This window comes from Hemicordylus capensis, chromosome 4 (genome assembly GCF_027244095.1).
Source record: "Hemicordylus capensis ecotype Gifberg chromosome 4, rHemCap1.1.pri, whole genome shotgun sequence".
NCBI classification, from domain to species: Eukaryota; Metazoa; Chordata; class Lepidosauria; order Squamata; family Cordylidae; genus Hemicordylus; species Hemicordylus capensis.
Genome location: NC_069660.1, coordinates 173010861 through 173033767, shown reverse-complemented (window position 1 = coordinate 173033767; position 22907 = coordinate 173010861). Strand labels below are relative to the sequence as shown.

The window sequence follows — 22907 nt, the reverse complement described above, 5'->3', positions numbered from 1 at the left end:
TCCAGGCTTTTCTCCTGGAAGGATGGTGGCAATGATTCTAAATCTTAAGCTAGTTTGTAGAGAAAAGGGGAATGGGTATCCTTCCCTGCAGCTGAGAGAGAAGGAGAGAGTGGGGGTGGGGAGCTGCATTTAGGTGTTCAACATAAATGAACTGTCAAATGATCACTTCAATAGTACTGATACACAAGAAATGGAGGATAAAGGAAACAAAGGCCCTGCCACCACAATCGGCCTCCAGCTAAACCGGCTCCTCTTCTTAGTCAATGCCACTGCCAAAGGACCTTTAAGGTAATGACACTTCTCCCCGCTTGCACACAGAACTTACCTTTTTTGCTTCCAATGATTATTTATATTGCAGAAAAGAAACTTGTTTACTTACCTGCAGGACAGTTGGTTTATCCCTTCAATGTAGTAGCACACTCCACCGTTGACACAATAGGACTTGACTGTTTCATTGCATTGTCTAGTATGTCCAGGCCCAGAGGAAAGAGTTGTGGTTACTGTGGGGGGGAAACCCAATAAGAACAAAATTTGCTGTTAAATGTTTCTTTTGTGATCCCACTTATTAAGCTAAGTAGCTGCTAGAATGAACAACCCCAAAGGGCTGACATAATGGCCCTGAGTGTACAAGTAGCTCCAGGGATGTTACACTGGATTGGTTATACTATAACCTTCCTCTTTCAAGAAATTCACTTAGAGGACATCCAGATGCACATAATTTGAAAAGTGAGCCTGCTGAGAAAGCACAATAACATTTTGCACAAATGCACAATCTTCTTTGGGTGGAGCTGAGGGGAAATCTATTATTCTACTTTGTAGTCTAAGGGGCAGCACACAGCACTAACAAGTTGGCCTACAGAAACAACTTGAGTGTCCATCTCTTCTCATACCAGTTTTCTCTTAAATGTTTGTTAGCTTCCCTCAGCACATGTCCCCTGAAAATCTACAGCTTGAAGGTACACAAGGAGAAGAGACAACCATGGCCGAAAGCTAACCCCCCGAGGCTGAAGTGAATGCAAGATGGTGGCATTTGCATTGTGTTGATTAAAGAACACTTCCTCTGCCTCCCTGGTTCTCCAGGGCCAAATAAATTCAATTAAAGGAAGACTATATCAGAGTCTGTACAACATATCCATAGAACATCCCAGTGAAAAAGTATATCTATGGTTAAGTCCAGTAACAATCAAGGGTCCTGAGAATCTCAGAAGACATTTCTTGACCTTATGATTATATAACAAAACTGCTTGGGCCTCACTGACTTCCTGACCTGAAACTCCCAGATCAAACCACAAAAACAGAAACATGCCGCTTTTGCAGGTAAGTTCCAGACCTTGCCCAGACTTCCAAAAAAATGCCAAACCCCAGAAAAAATCATTACTTCTCCAGAAAATCCAGGAAAACTGCCCCCATTGAAAAGCATGGGGAATGAGACCTCATAGAACTAGAAAAAGACTAGAGTCACAGCAAGATAAGATGTCAATATGCTTGCAAACTGCAAGTCCTCACTGACTCACTCACTGGCTGACATAAAACTCCCAGACCAAACCACGAAAGATAGAAACAACAGGTTGCTTACTGGTATCTTTGGTTCTTAATCTGTGCAGAGACCACATCTGAAATTTCCAAGCTTTTCTTGAGATAGAGGTTTTTGGTGGTAGCTCCGCCCCCTCTGGTGATATGCACATGCATCAGCTTTCCCTCCTCAGTGTGCCAGTATAACGAACTACAGAGGGGAGGGTGTGTAAGAGCCCAGATAACCACTAGAAGAACCAAAGTTACAGGTAAGCAACCTGTTATTTGACATGGTCTATGTGCTTTACACGAATGGGTGCATAGCAAGCTATATCCCAAAAGTTTCTTACCTGGATGAGGGTGATTAAACTAAGAGCAACTGTAGGACCATTGTACCCAAGGATGCATCTCTGAGGGCTCTAACAACTAATGCAGAGTGCCTGATGAAGGAGTTTTGTGACGACCACATTGCAGTTTGGCAGATGAGGTCCAGAGGGATTGCCCAGTCAAAAGTAGCAGACTTAGAGACTACCCTAATTGAGTGAGCTTTGATTCCAGTAGGTACAGGCTTTTTTGCAAGCTTGCAGCAGAGCAGTATAGTCTGAACCACCTGGAAGAGAGTCTCTGAGCCGAGGCCTAATTCCCGCAGTGTGGTCCACACTCAGCTGAGTATCTGGATGAACAGAGCTCCTGCTTGGCTAAATGAACTGCCTCCTTTAAGAATACCTTGGCTGGCTCCTGCTTGTCTTGTAGGAGGTGATCAATAAATGGGGCTAGCTTTTCCCACAAGAATTGGTTATACCTGACGTTGTATGCCCGGTAATTAGCAATCTTGAGGTGGAGTGTGGAGACTTATAAGTGTCCCCCAAAGATATCCAGCTTGCACCCCTCTCGGTCTGATGGTGTTGAGGCTGAGAGTATCCTGTTCTTACTGAGTTCGGGGTAGGAGGAACATGGCTGCTGTTTCCACCTCTGTAGGAATCCGGTAGAGGTTCTCCAGACTTCTGGTCTGTTGGGGCAAGGATGATGGCTTTTGCCAGCAGGTTTTAGCAATTGCATTGTTCATGGGGAGAGAAATGCACACTCGAGTGTCAGCATCAATGAGGCTGAAGAGAAGGTCCAACTCCCCCTTGTTCTACTGGGAGAGTAATACCCCTAAGGAGGCATGAAATATAATCTGCATCAAGCTTGGCTTCAATTCCACTAGGAGGTAAGATCATAAGAACAGGCCCAAGGCCCAGCCACTCCAGCATTCTGTTTCACACTGCGGCCCACCAGATATATCTAAGAAGCCCACAGACAAGAGAGGAGGACATGCCCTCATCTTGCAGTTGCTCCCCTGCAACTGGTATTTAGAGGAATCTTGCCTCTGAGGCTGGAGGTGGCCTATAGCCACCAGACTAGTAGCCATTAATAGACCTGTCCTCCAAGAATTTGTCCAAGCCCCTTTTAAAGTCATCCAAGTTAGTAGCCATCACCACATCCCGTGACAGAGAATTCCATAGGTTAATTATGTGTGGTGTGAAAATGTACTTCCTTTTGTTGGTCCTAAATTTCCTGGCCTTCAATTTCATGGATGACCCCCTGATTCTAGAGTTGTGAGAGAGGGGGAAAAATTTCTCTCTGTCTACTCTCTCTACTCCATGCATAATTTTATATACTTTTATCATGTCTCCCCATAGTTGCCTCTTTTCCAAACTAAAAAGCCCCAGATGCTGTGACCCAGCCTCATAAGGAAGGTGCTCCAGGCCCTTGATAATCTTCGTTGGCCTCTTCTGTATCTTTTTCCAGTTCTAAAATGTCCTCCTTAAGATATGGTGACCAGAACTGTATGCAGTACTCCAAATGTGGCCGCACCATAAATTTGTATAAGGGCATTATAATATTAACATTTTTATTTTCAATTCACTTCTTAATTATTCCAAGCATGGAATTTGCCTTTTTTCACAGCTGCAACACACTTTCAATGAGCTATCCACCATGACCCCAAGATCTCTCTCCTGGTCAGTCACTGACAGCTCAGACCCCATCACTGTATATGTGGGTTTTTTGGCCCCAATATGCATCACTTTACACTTGCTTTCACTGAACCGCATTTGCCATCTTATTGGCCACTCCCCCAGTTTGGAGAGATCTTTTTGGAACTCCTCGCAGTCTATTTTGGAGTTCACTACCCCACTACCCTAAGAAGTTTGGTTTCATCTTCAAATTTGGCCACTTCAATGCTTCCCCCGACTTCTAGAACATTTATGGACAAGTTAAAAAGCACTGGTCCCAGTACAGATCCCTGAAGGATCCGACTTCTTACTTCCCTCCATTGTGAAAACTGTCAGTCTATTCCTACCCTATGTTTTCTGTCCTTCAACCAGTTACTGATTCACACATGAACCTGTCCCGTTATCCCATGACAGATAAGTTTACTCAAGAGCCTTTGGCGAGGAACTTTGTCAAACCCCTGCTAACTTGGCAAACAGGCACCTTTTAACATGGTGATTCTCTTTTATTTAGCAGGGGGAGAGTAACTGGCCCTATCCACCCCCAGCACAGTACATTGGAACATAGGAAACTGTCATATACTGAGTCAGACCATTGGTCTATCTAGCTCAGTATTGTCTTCACAGACTGGCAGCGGCTTCTCCAAGGTTGCAGCCAGGAATCTCTCTCAGCCCTATCTTGGAGAAGCCAGGGAGGGAACTTGAAACCTTCTGCTCTGCCCAGAGCAGCTTCATCCCCTGAGGGGAATATCTTGCAGTGCTCACACATCAAGTCTCCCATTCAGATGCAACCAGGGCAGACCCTGCTTAGCTATGGGGACAAGTCATGCTTGCTGCCAGAAGACCAGCTCTCCTCTCCATGGGACTGTTGCTGGTGTCTATCTTATATTTCTTTTTAGATTGTGAGCCCTTTGGGGACGGGGATCCATCTTATGTATTTATTATTTCTCTGTGTAAACCGCCCTGAGCCATTTTTGGAAGGGTGGTATAGAAATTGAATGAATGAATAAAAGCTTTTTGGAAGGAAAAACTCATCCAGTCCATTCCTGTCTGTAGGTAGGCATTTAGGGGGGCTATGCCATTTCCTGATGATGTCATGGAGAAATAGATTTGGGTGTCATCAGCATATTTAATTTAATTTAATTTAGTTAGTTAGTTAGTTAGTTAGTAAGTAGTCAAATTTGTGCACTGCCCCAAACATTCGTCTCTGGGTAGTTAACAATAGCATAAAACAAGTTTATACAAAAACTTAAAACAATTTAATAATTTACAAATCACCCACAGATTAAAACCTTAAAATCTTAAAGAACTGAAAAAGCTTGGGTGAAGAGGTGGGTTTTCAAATGTTTTTTAAAAATTGTCAGAGATGAGGAGGATCGTATCTCAGTACGGAGCGCATTCCACAGTCTCGGGGCAGCAACCAGGAAAGCTGGCGGCAACTGTGAGACGGATCTCTCCGGACGACCTCAGTGGGCGGTGGGGCTCATAATGAAGAAGACATTCTCTAAGATACCCAGGGCCTAAGCCATTTAGGGATTTATAAGTTATAACTAGCACTTTGTATTTTGCCAGGAAGCCTATTGGCAGCCAGTGTAACTCTATCAGCAAAGGAGTGATGTGGTCTCTCTGAGATGATCCAGGGACCGACCTGGTTGCCGTATTATGTACCAACTGAAGCTTCCAGACTACGTACAAAGGCAGCCCCACGTAGAGCGCTTTACAGAAGTCAAGTCTGGAGGTTACCAACATATGTACCACTGTTTTGAGGTCGTTCATCTCAAGAAACGGATGCAGCTGGCGTATTGATAATACCCTGTTCCAAATCTCCTGATGATCTCACCCAGCGGTTTCATGTAGATGTTAAAAAGCATTGGAGATAGGATGGGACACCATACAATAGCTCTCATTTCAGAGAGCAACCATCTCCGAGTGACACCAGCTGGAATCTACTAGAGAGATAAGAACGGAACCACTGCAAAGTAGTACCACCTATTCCCAAATCCCGCAACTGATCAAGAAAAAGACCATGGTTGATAGCATTGAAAGCCGCAGAAAAGTCGAAAAGAACCAACAGAGTCACACTCCCTCTGTCCATTCCTTGGTAGAGATCATCCATCAGGCCGACCAAGGCTGTCTCCACCAGATAGCTTGCTCTAAAGCCAATGAATCTAGATAATCAGTATCATCCAAAACTGCCTGGAGTTGATCAGCCACCACCCTCTCAATTACCTTGCCCATCCAAGGAAGGTTGGAAATTGGACTATAGTTATCCATCACCGAGGGCTCTAGGGCAGGCTTCTTAAGCAAAGGTCTCACAATTGCCTCCTTCAAACATGGAGGGATCCTGCCCTCTTTAAGTGAGGCATTTATGATGTCAGCTAGGCCTTCTCTAACAACCTCCCTGCTAGATGTTATAAGCCACATTGGGCAAGGATCCAAAGGACAAGTGGTAGGCCAAACACCTCCAAGGAGTTTGTCTGCATCCTCAGGAGTCACAAATTGAAACTGATCCATTCTAATTTAACCAGAGGAGATACTAGACATCTCTGCGGTTGACCCAGCCATAACTATGGAGTCCAAGTTGGCTTGAACATGAGATATTTTATCTGCAAAAAAGTTGTTTAAAGCATCACAGAGAGTGAAGACACTTAGGGGCGATAGTGTCTACTGACCTGGTAAGCTCCCTGTTCCAGGTCTCCACCAATGGAATCAACGGCAGAACCAACCCTAAAACCCTTGAAGGCCCCTTGGAACCCTATAGGATCCAACAGACTTCTTGGGCGGACCATCCTAATAGGTCCTGCACCCCTGAAGAGGTGGGTTGTGACCATGAAACCAACCATAATCAGATGGTGGTCCATCCATGACAATGGAAACACTCTAAGAGTCTCCACCCACAGAACACCACCCTGATCTGAGCAAAAGATCAAATCAAGGGTGTTACCAGTAGTGTGTGTTGGTCCCATGACCAGTTGGGATAGGCCCATAGTTGTCATGGCCACTATGAACTCCCGAGCTGCACCAGACAAGCCAGCCCTGAAGTGAACATTGAAATCACCCAATACTAAAAGCCTGGGCAACTCCAACACGTATACCGCCCCATTAAAAAAAAGTCACTGGGCAGTTCACAATATAAAAACCATTAAAACATTAACATAATTAAAACAATTTAAAATACAATACAATCTCTAAAAACCAAAACTGTAAAGCTGTAAACTAAAAGCCTGACTAAACAGGTAAGTTATTAGTTTCTTCTTAAAAAGGAACTAAAACGTTTCTCACTGTTCCACCAGGTTTCCATTATGCCCACTATATTTATGTTTTCATTAGCAACCAAGCACTCTAGTTTGCCCATCTTGGCTCAGAGGCTTCAGGCACTGGTATGTAACACCTATATGACAGGTCTCTTGCCTGGAGCTGGTGTATGCTATCTCCCTTAATGTCATCTGACCTTTTTGACCAGCGGTCATGTGCTTCCATCTGCTGTACTCCTGGTTCTACTCTTCCCCCTTCTGGTTTATCAATCAATCGATTAGTCTTTATTACGGTCATATAACAGCATAAAGTATAAGGGTGATTACACATTAAATGTGAGAGTAGATAAAAAGTGATTACACATGGAACGTTACTTAAGGTACATAAAAATACTAAAAATACTAAGAATAGTAGAAAGTACAACAGAAGCATAAGGGCTCTGGTTTATCTGAAACGTTTGCACCTTCACACCTCAGGGGATTTTCCTTGCCAAACCAGATATCAATCAGTTCCTCTTGGCAACTCCCCAGCCGTCATTTTATAAGCTGATCTGTGACCTTTTTTATTTTAAGCACCAGCAGTCTGGTGCCATTGTGGTTCAAGTGGAGCCTGTCTCTATTGTACAGGCTTCGCTTACCCCAAAATGTATCCCAGTGCCTAACCAATTAAAATCCCTCCTGGCACCACCATCTCATCCACACATTGAGACTCTTTAGCTCTGCCTGCTTCACTGGCCCTGTGCATGGTACAAGTAGCAGTTCAGAGAACACTACCCTGGGGGTCCTCGACTTCAAGTTACCCCTGCTAACTTGGCAAAGAGGCACCTTTTAACGTGGTGATTCTCTTTATTTAGCAGGGGGAGAGTAACTGGCCCTATCCACCCTCAGCACAGTACTTCCAGTGACTGTTGCTGGTGTCTCTCTTATGTTTCTTTTTAGCTTGTAAGCCCTTTGGGGACAGGGATCCATTTTGTTTATCTTATTTATTTGTTATTTTTCTGTGTGAACCGCCCTGAGCCATTTTTGGAAGGGCAGCATAGAAATTGAATGAATGAATGAATGAATGAATGAATGAATGAATGAATGAATATGCACCTTAACTTGGCTTCCAGGACCTCCTGACTACATTTTCCAACATTGCTGGTGTCGAATGCACCACGACAGCGGACTCCTCCCGAGCACTGCCTAACAGCCTACCTAGACACTGCATAACATCTGCAATTTTTGCACAAGGCAGGCAAGTCACCATGTGGTCTACAAGCAGATCACAAACCCATCTCTCTATGCCCCTAATGAGCAAATCAACCACTAGTAGGAGCCCCCCCACGCTCTGGAGGAATATCCTCTAGGCAAGAGAATATGGGTACATCACCCAAGGTAGGGGTCCCTTCTAAGGAAGCATTCCCCTCTTCCTCACACTGATTTCGCTCCCTCCCTGATACCTTTATTTTCCATGACAGCAGAGGAGCTGTCAGCCTGAGAACGGGATGCCTCTATCACATCTGTGAGGGTCTCAACCACATACCTCTCTGCCTCCCTGACCTTCTCCAGGTCAGCAACCTTGGCTTTAAGGGAACAAACTTGTTTCCTGAGAGGCAGTAGCTCTTTGCACTGAGCGCACACCCATGACTTCTGATCCTCAGGCAGATAGTCATGCATGCAACACTCTGTACACTAGGAAGCATCCCCTTCCCTGCTTACATTCTACCTTCATAACTGGTTTTATTGGCTATGTAGAATATATAGGATTTGTTTACAGGTTTTAAGTTCTGTCTTCCAAAAAAAAAAAAATTACAAAAATGGGGTAGTATTCTCCTTGTGCTGAGTTTCTCCTTTGGACCTCTTGTGCTCCTCCCTGCACATTTCCCCGCTAAACTCTACACAAAACTCTTTCAATATCGGTTAGCAAACTCCTACTCACAAAGCTCCGGGCAGCAAAGCACCCCTAGTCTGAGCCTTGTCTTCTCAAGCGCTGGTTTCAAAATGAGCCACCTCAGGAATCTGGCCCTACCTACAAGCTGTGTGACTCACTTGCAGGTAGTGTCCCACCCACTGTCTCTCTAGGCACAACTGATAGAAACTGCTGTCAAAAACAAACCTCTAGCCGGCCAGAAATCAAACCCTAGAAAATACTAGCCCTAACAAAATTAACTTGTCCTTTCCCCCTTGATTTCTTGTTCATTTATTTATTTGTTTGCTTGCTTGCAAGGGAAGTTCCTACATATGCTACTTCAGAGAGCAAAGACGGGGCCTCCTCTTCCTTCGACTCATGGTCCTCACTAGACTACTTCACTGTATTCTGCTTGAGTGTGTGTTCGTGGAAGCTGATGTCGTTTCGGCTCTTCTGGCAGCTGCTGGTCCAGTGGCCTTGGTTTCACTGGCTGGAATACCGATGCTCAGTCCAATCTAGATTTGATAGGGGGCCTCTGTGGCCAAGACTTGTCTCCTGGAAAATCCTGTGGAGGACTTTTAGGAGCCGAAGGAGAGGTCAGTCTGTCCTGATGACCAAGAGGCGAGCTGGAGCAAGATGATGTGTAGGCCTCTTCCCATCATTTTGGGCAATATTGTTTGTGTCCATCTGAATAGACATCCCTGTAGCGATCCGATGAATTGTCTCAGAGCTGATGGGTAGTTTGATCTGTGGTGACTCCATAAGGGTTCGAGTCTTGTTAACAGTCTCTTGAATACCTTGGTTTGGGTACATGTGAAATGCCCTCAAATTACGGTAGTAGTTTTATGCTGGATGCTTGTCCCAGATACGGTAGTAATTGTTCTGGTACAAGCCATGTTCCTGATGATAGAGATTGGCTCAGATTTGATGACAGAAGTGGTGCCTACGTCCCATGTAAGGTGCATGTAAGGCTGTAAGGCTGAGTGATAATCTTCGGGTTTGGAGCGTACCTCTCCATGGTCAGAGAGGGTTTCATTCACTGGAACATCGTATAGAACGGGGATATACTAGTTTCTGAAGAGTCGTGTGGTCTTGCTCGAGGTCAGAAGCAGGTTCTTGTTGAGCGTATGGGTCAGAGTGCCAATCAGAGACCGAGTGCATGGAATAGGGCGATTGTGGTCCTGATAGATGGGGTTCTATCCGAGGTGAGGAGTTTTGCTCCTGAGATGCAGGAGATTGATATTGTGAGGATGGATCCAGGAAAAGTGGGTGGGTGTTCTTCTTTTTCAGTTTAGGCATGGCCAAGAAGCATCCTCTAGGACTCATTTTTCAGTTAATGCAGGTCAGGATTGTCCCTGTGGTGAGGCCTTTTCTTTTTCTTCTTGTTAAGAACCATAGCATGAATTATGACTGAAGCATCCTGCAAAGATTTTCAATTAAACTCCGCAGTGGAGGTAGTCAATATTATGCCAAGCCCCAATGAAGGGTCAAAGGAGCCATGGGCTCATAAGAACACAAGAAAAGCCCGACTGGATCAGGTCCAAGGCCCATCTAGTCCAGCATCCTGTTTCACACAGTGGCCCACCAGATGCCAATGGAAGCCACAGGCAGGAGTTGAGGGCATGCCCTCTCTCCTGCTGTTACTCCCCTGCAACTGGTACTCAGAGGCATCCTGCCTTTGAGGCTGGAGGTGGCCTATAGCCCTCCAACTAGCAGCCGATGATAGACCTCTCCTCCATGAAGTTATCCAATCCCCTCTTAAAGCCATCCAGGCTCAAGAGTTTGAGTATGGGTCTGAGTGCCTGAAGCCATCGTGGCCATGTGCAGGGCTGTCAACACCATGGGCAAACCCACTGTTGTAATGCAGGGATGGCCCAATTTCTCCTCTATCAAGGAGATAGATGCATCATGGCAAGGGTGGACGCTGCCTGACATGAACAGAGAACCTGTTCCCACAACCAGGAACACAGCCTGGAGGCCTTGTTTTTGTGCACTTGTTTAGTAAAGTTGAGGCAAGGCACGCAGGTTTTGACAATGTGCACTTCACCAAGGCAAAAGAGGCAGTGGCTGTGTCCATTGGCAGATGAAAGTTTGGCCCACACCTGGTGCACTTCTTAAAAGTGACCTTACTGGTCGTACACCACAAGAGTGGCACGTACCCAAACTCTCCAACCCATCCGGGGTGGGAGAGGAGGGAGCAGGACACAGTAGAAAATCAAAACGTAAATGAAAGAGGGAAAACTGAAATAGGAAGGAGGAGGGATAAAAAAGGATGAAATAAAGGAGTAACCCTAACCTTACAACCCTCCCCCGCACTACCTTTTCTTTTGGTAGAAAGTTGTTTGGAGAGTTCTGCGGACCAAGTCAATCTGTCAGCAGATGAAGAAAGACTGAGGAGGGGATGCCGGCGCAAGCACATATCACCAGAGGGGAAAGAGCTACCACAAAAATCTCAAGAGAAGCTTGGAAATTTTCGATGTGGTCTCTGCGCAGGTGCAAAGCCCATTCAAGTAAAGCACAAAGACCACGTCAAAGAACATGTGGTTTTTCACAGGTTGGTTTCAGACCCCACCCAGAGTGACTACCAAAAAAATCCAAAACCCAGGCAAAAATGCATTAATGCCCCAGAAAATGCAGGAAAACTCTCCCACTGGACAGCATGGGTCATGAGACCTCATAGAGCTAGGAAAAGACAAGAGTCACAGCGACATATGATGTTAATATGCTTGCAAACTGTTTTACTAGTATACATACATAAACATTTGCTGAAGGTTCGACAACCAGCAGGAATAACAGTTGACTTCAAAAAGACTTTTCCAGACATTTTTTCTATGCAACAATTGTGCAGATATCGCCTGGCTGTTGTATAATCCACCTGCCTTTTCTTAGTGTAGTGCAAAAAAAAATAAAAAATCTGCATTTTCCCAGCATTCAAACTGCATTTTGTTGCATGGAGGAAATAGGATTCCCTTTCCTCCATTCAAGTCCCTAGAAACATGTCAATAATTATGACAATGAGTGCTATGTGGGAAATGGTTGCATGTGTCACACTCTTCTATTGGATAGAAGTTGTTACACCACTTGTAACAACCAACCTAACTCTGACCCCCAAGTCCATTTTGTGGATTTTTAACAACAGTGTAATTTTCCTTTAAAAAGTATTTAGAAACTAAGTACTACCCCACTTGTAACTCAAGAGTAGAAGTGCTTGTGTAATCCTTTGGGTTTTTTTAAAAGATTCTAAACACCGGTAAATCTGTCCCTACCTGCCAGGTGGTTACTTTTGTTTCCTTAATATATATCTGAATGCTGTGCTTGCTGCAGGCTCCTCTTACATTGTCACCAAATCCCATCCAAAGAAAAATATTCAGCTGTAGATTGGAAACTCAGATTTATAAATTCAGATGGCAAAGAGCTGTAGAGTCCATGAAACTACTAAGAAGCAAGATGCTCTTCAGACTTCTGCATGAGGGAGATATGTAATCCCTGAGCACAGTACATTGATAACATGCAGTGATTAGTAGAAGCCAGCACAGATTTGTTAAAAATAAATCTTGCCAGACTAATCATCTCTCTCTCTTTTTAAAATCGAGTTATTAGCCCAGTGGATTATGTTAATGTTGTGGATACAATTTATCTTGATTTCACTAAAGCATTTGATAAGCTGCTCCATATTTTGGTTGGCAAACTCGTCAAAAGCGGTCTCGATTATAGCACCATGAGGTGGGTTCACAACTGGTTGGCAAATCATACTCAAGGAGTGCTTATCAATGGCTCTGCATCAAACTGGAAGGAGGTTTCTCTGCTACAGGGCTCTGTTGTGGAACCAGTACAACAGTTTTATCTACAGCTTAGATGAAGGTATAGAGGGAATCTCATCAAATTTGCAGATGTCACAGGCAAAGGAAGCTAACTCCTCAGAAAACAAAAATACAATTCAAAATGGCCTTGAAAGAATAGGAAATTGGGCTGAAACTAACAAAATATATATTCGTCAGACAAATGCAACTTGGGCAACAACAAAAATATATGCCAGATCAGATGGGGTGCAGCTTGGCAATAATAATGTGGAAAGGATCTTGGGATTGCAGTGTATCACAAACTGAACATATGTCAGTAGTGAATTGCTGCTGCAAAAAAGGCTAATGAGAGTTTAGACAGCTTCAACAAAGCCACAGTTTCCAAGTCATGAGACAACAATTCCACTTCATTTTGCACTAGTAACAGGGTCATAGCCACCATTGGATGACCAGGTTCAGAGAACCCAGACAACTGCCGACACATTCCCTGCGTCTGACGTCAGGCGCAGGGTGTGTGGTTTAGCTCCCGAACAGGGCCGCGTGGCCTTGTTCAGGAGTTAAATGGCCAGAGCCTTTAAGGCAGGGGAGCTGCTCCTGGCTGCACTACGAACGCAGCGCTGGCCTCAATCTAACTCCCAAACAGGGCCATGCAGCCCTGTTTGGGCACTAGACCACACCCCTGCATCATACGTCAGACACGGGGGCATGGCTAACTGCCCGTGTCTGATGCAGGGGTGGGGTGAGGGGGGCCGCCGCGGCCAAACACGAGCCACTGCTGGCCTCCCTCCACTAGTGACTAGTTAGACTTCTTTGAGAGTATTGTGTCCAGTTCTGGATGTGCGACACTTTAAGAAGGATGTGGACAAACTGGGTTCAGAGGAGAGCAATGAAGATGGTCAGATGTCTGGAAATAAGCCCTATGAGCAAAGGTTAAAGTAATTGTACATGTTTAGTCTGAAGACTGAGAGGGGCTATGATAGCATCCTCAAATTCCTGGAAGACTGTCATATGAGAGGGCAAAATCATGTTCTCTGTTATTCCAGAAGGCAAAACTACAACTAATAGGCTTAAATTACAGGAGGGTAGGTTTTGGTTGAATATTTGGAGAATGTTCTTAGTGTATTACAATAAAATCAATTACTTGGGGGTTGGTGGGCTCTTCCTCACTGGAGATCTTTAAGCAGATGTTAGATAGTCATCTGTTGGGGATGTTCTAACTCTAGATTTCCTATATCAAGCAGGGGTTTGGACTAGATGGCTTACAAGACTCCCTACAACTCTTGCGATTCTGAATATAACCCTAACTTACAGAAACTGAGGAGCCTCTAAAAGAAACATCTGTGCCATTCCGAAGCCAAACCTAAGCTAGGGGAAGCTCCCTGTTTTAGCTAGGTTCAGGAAGACTGAACTGACCTAATATTTATTTATTTCCCACTTCTTCTTTTTTTTAGAAGAGTTGAAAGCAGCTGGCCACAACCAGGCCCTCTTCACCTCAGGAATGCTGCTGCATCATTTCACGTCAGACCCTGCCCTGGGCCAATACCTAAATATATACACCACATATAACTGCACAGATATAAGAGCACAGCATGGAAAATTGCAAGCAGGGCAAAGATGCAAAGGGGAGTCAATATCATAAGAATGGCTGGGCTACAGCCCAGAAAATTGATTGATTGATTTCCCTGTTCAAGTTCCCTGTTCAAATCCTGCCTTGGCAATGAACTCATTAAATAGTCTTAGCCACTGCTGGTGATGGAGTTCCAGTGCATCGAACTTTTGCACCAACTATCATAATGACCACTAGGGGCACTGGGAGTAGAGGTAGTTAGTGAGGGTCCCCTTACCTGTTGAAAGAGAAGGGGATGGGATAGTCCTTCTCAATCAAAAGCAGAAGATAATGGATCTTCTAGAATGCCTGGGACTGATGGATGCCAATGAAGTCAGTACATCAATGGATACAAATTTCTGGAAACAAGATAGAGACAACGAGCCTTTACCAGCCAACAATCTATACAGAAAGGCAATTGGAAATGTATATAGCCTCCTGTATATAGCCACAGTAACAAGGTCAGATATTGCTTCAGCAGTAGGAATCCTGAGCAGAAAAGTGAGTGCACCAACCCACAATGACTGGATTGCAGTCAAAAGACTGGGAAGATATCTGAAGGGCACCATGGACTATGCATTAGAGATTCCAGCAAACAGCAATCCCAGACTTGAGGGGTACATGGATGCAGACTGGGGCAAGGACCAAACAGATCGTAAGTGCACAAGTGGATACCTATTCTGGTATGGAGGTGGAGCCATAAGTTGGGCTAGCCGCAAGCAGTCACTTGTTGTGCTCTCATCCACAGAAGCAGAATAGGTTTCTGCAGCTGAAGCATGGCAAGAAGTGGTGTGGATAAACCAACTACTATTGGACTTTGGGATTGAGGAACCAAAGCCCACAACCATGCTTGTGGGCACGGTTGCATCGAGATCTCCCAAATAGAGAAGATGAAGTGTTGAACTAAGCACATTCCCATAAAGTACCTGTATGTTTGGGACTTGCAAGAAAAGGGGGTGATCCAGTTGGAGTACTGCCCAACAGAAGAGATGGTGGCAGATGGATTGACTAAACCACTGCCTAGAGACAGATTCCAGGTGCTTCAGAAGAAGATGGAAATTGTGAGCCAGTGCGACAGGCAAAGAGAAGGGGTGTTGTAGATGGAGCTCCACTGCACTGACCTTTCGCACCAACTATCCTGACCACTAGGGTCATTGGGAGTAGAGGTAGTTAGTGAGGGTCCCCTTACCTGTCCTTGCTTTGCCTCTATGACCCCTGCCTTGACTCCTCAGGTATTTCCTGTAGCAAGTCAGTTCTACTTCCTTTCTCCTTGGAGAGCAGATGGGAGCATCTCTCCCTCTCCCCTCCTGTTCATTATGTAGCTCATAGTTAGGACAGGTCTTTCCTATCTCAAATGTACTTAACCGAATACATCTTATTTACTTTATACTGCACTACAATCTCCATGTTTGTTCTTGACTAACTGCAACAATAAGGCTCTGCACTACTTCATAACTGGAGTGGGCAGTTTCGTCTTGCTGCTTTGCTAAACAGCAAATTACAACAGCCACCTTTTGTCCTCAGCCCCCATCTATACTATGGAGATAACAATACCAACGTATCTTTAAAAGTTGGTGCAAGGATAGCAACAAGACAATGTATGTGAAGCACTCAGATCAGAAGTGCTAAGGGAGGGGCTGTGACTGAGGAGCAAAACACATGCTTTGCTGGAGGAGGGTCCCAGGTTTAATTCCTGGCATCTCCAGGCAGGGCTGGGAAAGACCCCTGTGTCTGAAACTCAGGAGAACCACTGCAAGTCAGTGTAGATGATATTAAGCAAGATGGACCAATGGTCTGATTCAGTATAAGGCAGCAGAATCGGTATTTAAATACCAGGTACTGTTATAAAATGTGTGCTCCAAAATTTACACTAGCTTTCAACAGTCTTCTTGCCACAATATAAAGTGATGAATTTGACCTATGAACTCCCAGAAGGCTTGTCCCGTGGCATGATCTCTGAGTGCTCTCCTGCACAGACCATCTGCAAGAAGGTGGTATGATGGCAGAGGTGAGGCTTCCACATTTTTGTTTGCCATGATCACAAGTATCACTAGGGTGGTACAATAGTACCATAGAGCATGAAAAATCCCAGTCTTTCTCTCAAGCTTGGAGCAGGAGAAGTGGGCAGGTACCGCCCTGGCAGTTTCATAGCAATCCCTTCTTCTTCTGTGCTGAGAGGAAGGGAGGTGGGGGTTGTTGGCCATTGCATTGCCAAGGTATCTAGAGTACTCTGGCCATGTAGAGTTAAAATGAGCAGGTCCTACACTTTCCTTACCTGCTCTTGAATAAAAGTGTGATGTGTGTTGGCTGCTGTTCAGTCCCAGTGCTCAGAGCACATCAGCTGAGCAGCAACTTAACCCCCCACACATCTCACACTTCCTGTCCCTGATCTTGAGCAAGAAAGGGAAGGAGGGGTGGGAGGCCTTCCTTTCTGGGCGACCACAATTTTGGCCTGGCAACAAAGGTCAAACAAGTCATGAATCTCTGGTGGAGATGATATGGACAAGATGTATGACCAAGGTGCCTAATATTTGTACTACAACATCTGGCGTGTACAGTTACATATTCATCATATGTTTTGCCTCTTGCTTTCACATTATTTTTAATCCTTCACTTAACTAAATAATAATCACATTGTTACCACCTGAAATTAAGTGTTATATTCCAGGACACCCATTTGATTGATGGAATTTTGGGGATTAAAATGTACCAATGCTGTACAACTACATTATTCTGTTAACTACATTTCTTGTAAGATACACAGAATCCTTTACATTTTGCTTCTCCTTGAGCAGTGGGCAGAGAGAGGGGAACAATAAAAATGCAAGGCATTTCACTTCTATAAACAAAATGTGTTTGTTGAAAAAGCAAGATAATTTAGTTGCTCAGAAGGCGATAGACAACTGCCAATCAAAAGAAGTGCTGCTAATACTAGGGATGTGCAAAACGTTTTGGGCACAGAACGATCTGTGCCCAAAACAGCGAAATTCGGGTGATTCGGGGCCGAACCGAATCACCCACGAAAAGATCCGAGAAATTTCAGGCACGAGCCGAATCACCCGAATTTTGGGCCCGAAAATTCGGGTGATTCAGACCTCCATTTTTTTGCCTTCTTTTACCCCCTCCATTTTGAGCTATGACATCTATTTGAATTTCCCGCCTTTTTGCATCCCATTGACTTCAATGCAAAAAGGTTGGATGTGATGTCTGCTCAAATTTTGGGTGCCAGGGATGGGGTATAAAATAGTGGGGTGGGGTGGTAGTGCCTAATGGGTGGATGTTACCACCCCAATTGCAGAGGGATTGGGCAAAGGGCTGATTTTTGGTGAATTTCTGAAGTTTTAGTGTCTCTGGGGCAGATAGGGGCATAACGTGGGATCTGTGCCAAAAGGGTGGTGTGGTGTGGTAGTGCCTAATGGGTGGGGGCTACCACCCCAATTGCAGAGTGATTGGGCAGAGGGCTGATTTTTAGTGAATTTCTGAAATTTACGCATCTTTAAGGTTTTCCCCGTGAAGGGTGTATCGCTTCACGTCGGGGGGAAAGGGGTGTCTTAGAGCGGGGTGGGGTTGGTGGTAGTGCTGAGTTGGGGCAAGGAAGCTACCTGAATTTTTTCAAAGGATTTGGGCAGAGGGCTGATTTTTGGTTAATTGTTGAAGTTTTCGCGTCTTTAAGGTTTTTCCTCATAAGAAGTTATAATGGAGCTTTCAGCAGCCCCATAAGTGCACTTAGGGGGTGCTGGGGTGGCCCAGAGCGAGTGGTGGTGTAGTGCACATAGGGTGCCAACCACCCCCATGGGTTTCTAACCCATGGGGTACAGGGTTCTGTTGTTTCTGAGGTTTTCTGAGTGTGGATTCTATGATAGCAAATGAGATTTTCAATGAGACACCATGAATCCACTCTAATTTGCTATCATAGAATCCACACTCAGAATCCACACTCAAAATCAGCCCTTTGCCCAATCCCTCTGCAATTGGGGTGGTAACCTCCACCCATTAGGCACTACCACACCACACCACTCTTTTGACCCAGATCCCACGTTATGCCCCCTATCTGCCCCAAAGACACTAAAACTTCACCTGAAATTTGGGTGGTAGCCTCCACCCATTGGGCACTACCACCCAACCCCACTATTTTGCCCCTGGGACCTGCTTTTTTGCCCCGAATCGATTCAGATTCAGACCCGAATAAATTTGTGTCCGAACCGAATCGGGGGGTTATTCGGGAGGGCCATATTCGGCCACAGAACAGAACGGGGGTGTTTCGGCTTGGGTCCAAGCCGAAACACCGAAAATCCGAATTGCACACCCCTAGCTAATAACACTGCAAAATAGACAGCAGCAGATTAAGTTAAACCAGAGATTATCAGTTCTAATTCACCTTTTGCCCTTCAACTGCCCTCAAATTAATAATCAAAAGTTCTTAGATGATAACTCAGCTCAGCTATAATATGTGCATGCTATTCATTATGATTTGCAGCAGTTGGGGACGAAGATCAAGGAGTTAGGTCAAAGGCTTTGTTTGATGGAAAACTGAAAATAAGAGGGAGTGGTGGCACCACCAAACACAACATACTGAGTGGGAGTTCCAAGCATATGAAGTAGGAAAGCAGAATATGATGAGTCACTTAAGAGAGCAGGAAACCTTTGGACAACTGAGTGGGGTGTAGATGAAAGAAAAAAATGGAATAAGAAGAAACAAAGGAGCACAAAGAAACATAACATTTCTTCCATAAAGATGGGAGTTTATGCTGGATGCAAAATATAATTTGCAAAGAGAGTTACATGAATTTGAAGCAAACTGTTACATGGACTGAACAACCAGAGAAGTGAATAACTTTGGCAGAAAAGTTCTGGAAAGAAGAGAGGACTGAGGTATGACATGGGAAGGCCAGAAAGAAGATTGCTTTAATCAAGACAAGAGATGCCACAAGGGACTAAGAAAGATTCTTTCAATGATGTATGGTGAGAATTAAATATAAGGGTGACAAAAGAGAAGGAGGAAGCAAAGATAAATACAAGGCTTCTTATCTGGTCAATAGTGGAGAGGGGGTGGTGATATTGCCTGTGGATCAGTGGAGCAAAACAGGAGCCATTTAGTCTTGGACATATTGAGGCTGCATTCTCATGACCAGAACAATCGCAGTTAGAGAGTTAACAGCGATTGGCTAGCCTGCATGCTCCTACAAAGCATGTTGTAAGAATCTGGAATTTCTGGGCAATCCCCTTAAATCCTTAAATCCAGGATCCAATCCTGGTAGGAATCCCTCTTAAATGCAGATTAACTGCAACTATTTAACCAGGTTCCTGGTTCTCATGACACACTCCACTGGAGCTAATCAACTGCAAAATTGATAGCTTTAACCATAATAGTTCTTGACATGAGAACACGGCCTCACTTTCAAATAGTGATCAAACATCTAAGCAAAAATATCTATGTGGGATTTGTGGAAGATGTGAGATTGGATGGAGGATGAAAGCCCTGGGGCAGAAGCTGGGTGTCTTCAGCACACAGGTGACCCTGAAAGCTACATGATGGCTTTCCCAACGGTCACCCAATGGCTGTTTATCTCAAAACTGAATTTTTTTAATTTTAGTTGTGCATCACTTAAGTGTATGGCAAAAAGGTGACTCACACTTTTAATTTAAAAAGCCATTTTGGAAGGGCGGTATATAAATCAAATCAAATCAAATCAAAAAATAAATAAATAAATAAATAAATAGCAGAGCCCCAATGGAAAGGGGAAGAAATGTCTTCCTCCAGTGGAATAAGCAATAGAGCTGTATTCAAGCTGGCATTTGTAACCAAATAAAAGTGGGCCACTTTGGACATATATGGCCCAAATGGACCTGGATCAAATCACTAGCCAATTCAGGCCTGATTGGGTTGAAGTCAGCCTCCTTCACCAGTCCTTCCTTCCAACATCAAAGTGGCAATGCAATCTCAGAAGAGAATGCAATTCCAAAAAAAAACACCCCTTGCAACTTTCCCAGGAGTGCAGAAAGAGGAAATAATGCCTTTCAGCAGTTGTTTTCAGACAGAAGTCACATCACTGCATCTATGCATGTCTTTTCCCTGTAAGGAAAGTAGCCGGGGGGAGGCATTTGGGAGGGATGGGGCAGTGGGGCGATTGGTGGACTGGTGAAGCAGCCGAAGTGAACCACTTAACCAATTCACAGACTCAGATTGAATCAATGGCTGCTCTGAAGACTGAGGCGGCCCTCAAACTGAAACAATGCTGCTTTAGACAGCTGCAATAAGCAATTTGAGGAGAACCAGATAAGACTAGTTTTGCAGAAACCTAAGAAGAGGAAGGAATCAAGGAGGAGAGGATACTGTCAACTGTATCAGTTATATCAACTTAGATACTGTCAATTGTTTCAAAGCCAGCAAAGAGGTCAAGGATGGCAAGGATGGGGTAGAGATCATGAAGATTTGGTAGTGAGTATATTATGTTATTTTAGTGAGAGCATCAGAAGAAAGAAGGTCAATAGTATGAAATGCAAATGGAGGGAAGGAGTTCCAGTTGCAGAGCAACAGAGAAGGTGGCACAAACAGGAGCCTGAAGAAGATGGAGAAAATATTAGGAGAGGGCAAAGAAGCTGCAGGTAGCAGCTTTCACAGCTTTGGGTCAGTGGTGTAGTCATGAATTCAGATGTGCAGGCGGTCTCGATGACAGCCCCACAGCCACACACCCCACTTAGATAAATGCAATAATTTGGAGGATTCCATTACAAGAAATCAAAGATGTTTCCTAATCCTGCAGAGTTTGAACCTCATGTGGTTATTCACCCAGAAGAGCAGTCTGGATTGTCAACTACAAAAGGTGGCGTATACTCCTTGTAATAGAAGAGAGAAAGAATGGCAATAAAATCAATCGTAGTCCGATATTCAGTTATGTAACAAAACATTAGAATAACAAGAGCATATTATTTGCATTTAAAAAGCAGATTATGAGGTCATTCACACAACTGGCCCAAAAGGGTAGGTCAGGGCTACCACAGGTGTCATGTGCAGCACCAGGATCACTCCCAATTCTGGCACTCCACCCCCAGGTAGCCCTGCTTTTCTACCTGGGCTAAATGTGAGGTAGGAGGATGTGCATGTACCTCCTATCTCACGCCTGGGTCATGTGGGCACTCAGGCTGCTGACAGCCATCCTTTCCATACAGCCGGGAAGGGGGAGGAGTGGCCTCACAGCAGGAACTTACCCAGTGCACCACGCTACTCATGCAGTGCATTGTGGGATTCCTAGCAACACAGTTTCCTTTTCTCCCCCACTCCTGCTCACTGTGCTGCTTGTCTGGGCATGTGGGCAGCGGAGCCCTCTTCGGGCTCTGGTCGTGTGGGAGGAAAGGGTTCCTTCCTTCTCCACAGCCCCACTGGCCGTGTGAACAATCTTTATTTCCTAGTCGGCCAAGCAACAGATGGAGGCAGAAAGGATTGCGGCGGCAGGAGCTACTGTAAAAAAGATAGGCTGAGTGACAAGAAATGTCTCTGTCAGCTGCTTTGCATCCCTGCCGAGACCCTGAAAGAAAAAAGGTACTGGGACTGCATCCCTGTGCGTCCCTGCAACATTACACCACTGCCTTGGGCAGAAGCTTTTTCCAGCACTTCTTCCCAGTCCTTAGTAATACAGAACATTTTGCATGCAGAGCATGTGTCTACCACTGAGCTATAGCTCCTTCCTCTGTGAACAACAGGAATACCACAAAGTAATGTTGCAAGGCATACCAACAACAACTACAGAATTTTAATATGGTTAACCACCACTAATATCAAAGTGAACATGCCATTCAAGGAATAAATGAACCCACAGTATGGACAACTGGTAGCAGACATACTATCCAGTCTGCCTGCCTGCATTTCTAATATGCCAGTCACAGCAGAATCTATAGCAACCATTTAGTGAAAAGGACACTTCTGGGAATTAGAACTTTTTGTCACATTTCTGGGTGATATTCTGGCCCTGAAAATTCCTGTGAAAGGTTTAGGAGGGATGCACTTTCAAAAGGAAGACACAATGAAATCAATTCTTGATATTTAATGAACCTCACCTGTTATGGCAACTCATAGCTATTTGGGGCGGGGGGCGGGGGGAGACCTGTGTTACTCCAGCACAGTGAATACTTGTTTTAATAGGACAGAAAAGCAACAAAACAAATGTGTTTTTCTATCAGCAAAGGCTCCAGTTACAATCAGGGTCTTATTGTGATGCATGCTGTATAATCTTAGGTGGCAGATGCCCAGTTTACTTCAGATGGTCAACATTTGTCAGGAAATCAATGTATATTAATGCCTCATGAAAGTCACTCCTATTTCTCAGGAAAGCATTTGTAGGCTGTGTCTGTGCCTATACTCCTGTTTTTTTCAGTCCCATATGGAAGGAAGTAGCTGCCACTACAAAAAGCTTTGTAGTGGCAGCTTTTAAACCAGACCCCAGAAGATCTCCCACCCATATCATTTTCACGACAGTGCAGGCAGGTCTGGCAGAGTAGAGGTTCATGCATTTCAGGACTTAGCAGCAATCAGGCTGCAGATAAGACTTATCAGGTTCTTTGATCCAAACACCTGAACCTGCTCATAAATCAGGTATGTAGCTGATTCCATTCCCAGCCAGTGCTGCCTGCTTACCCTCCTATCTACGTCCATGTACAGGAGAACCTCAATACCCATGGACTCTACATCCATGGACTCGCATATCTGTGGTCAGGTAATTAACAACAACAAATATTTATATACCACTTTTCAACAAAAAAACACCCGACACCCGACCTTGGCATATGCAAATAAAAACCGGCAGAAAAGGGGTTAACTCTCTGTATCCGTGAGTCAGAGGCAGCCAGAAATGA

The 22907-nt window shown here is 44.6% G+C and overlaps 1 protein-coding gene across 5 annotated transcripts in view; it reads right to left on the bottom strand.

Moving 5' to 3' along the window:
• The window catches only part of NRG2 (neuregulin 2), a 305841-nt gene that overhangs the window by 80875 nt on the left and 202059 nt on the right, over positions 1-22907 (bottom strand). For 4 of the 5 annotated variants that reach the window (XM_053248937.1, XM_053248936.1, XM_053248938.1 and 1 more), the window contains one exon: positions 380-500. The exons of the other annotated variant lie outside the window; for it this stretch is intronic. In XM_053248937.1, the coding sequence (XP_053104912.1) occupies positions 380-500 (121 nt within the window). The remainder of the gene's footprint in view (positions 1-379; positions 501-22907) is intronic. 5 annotated transcript variants of the gene reach the window in all.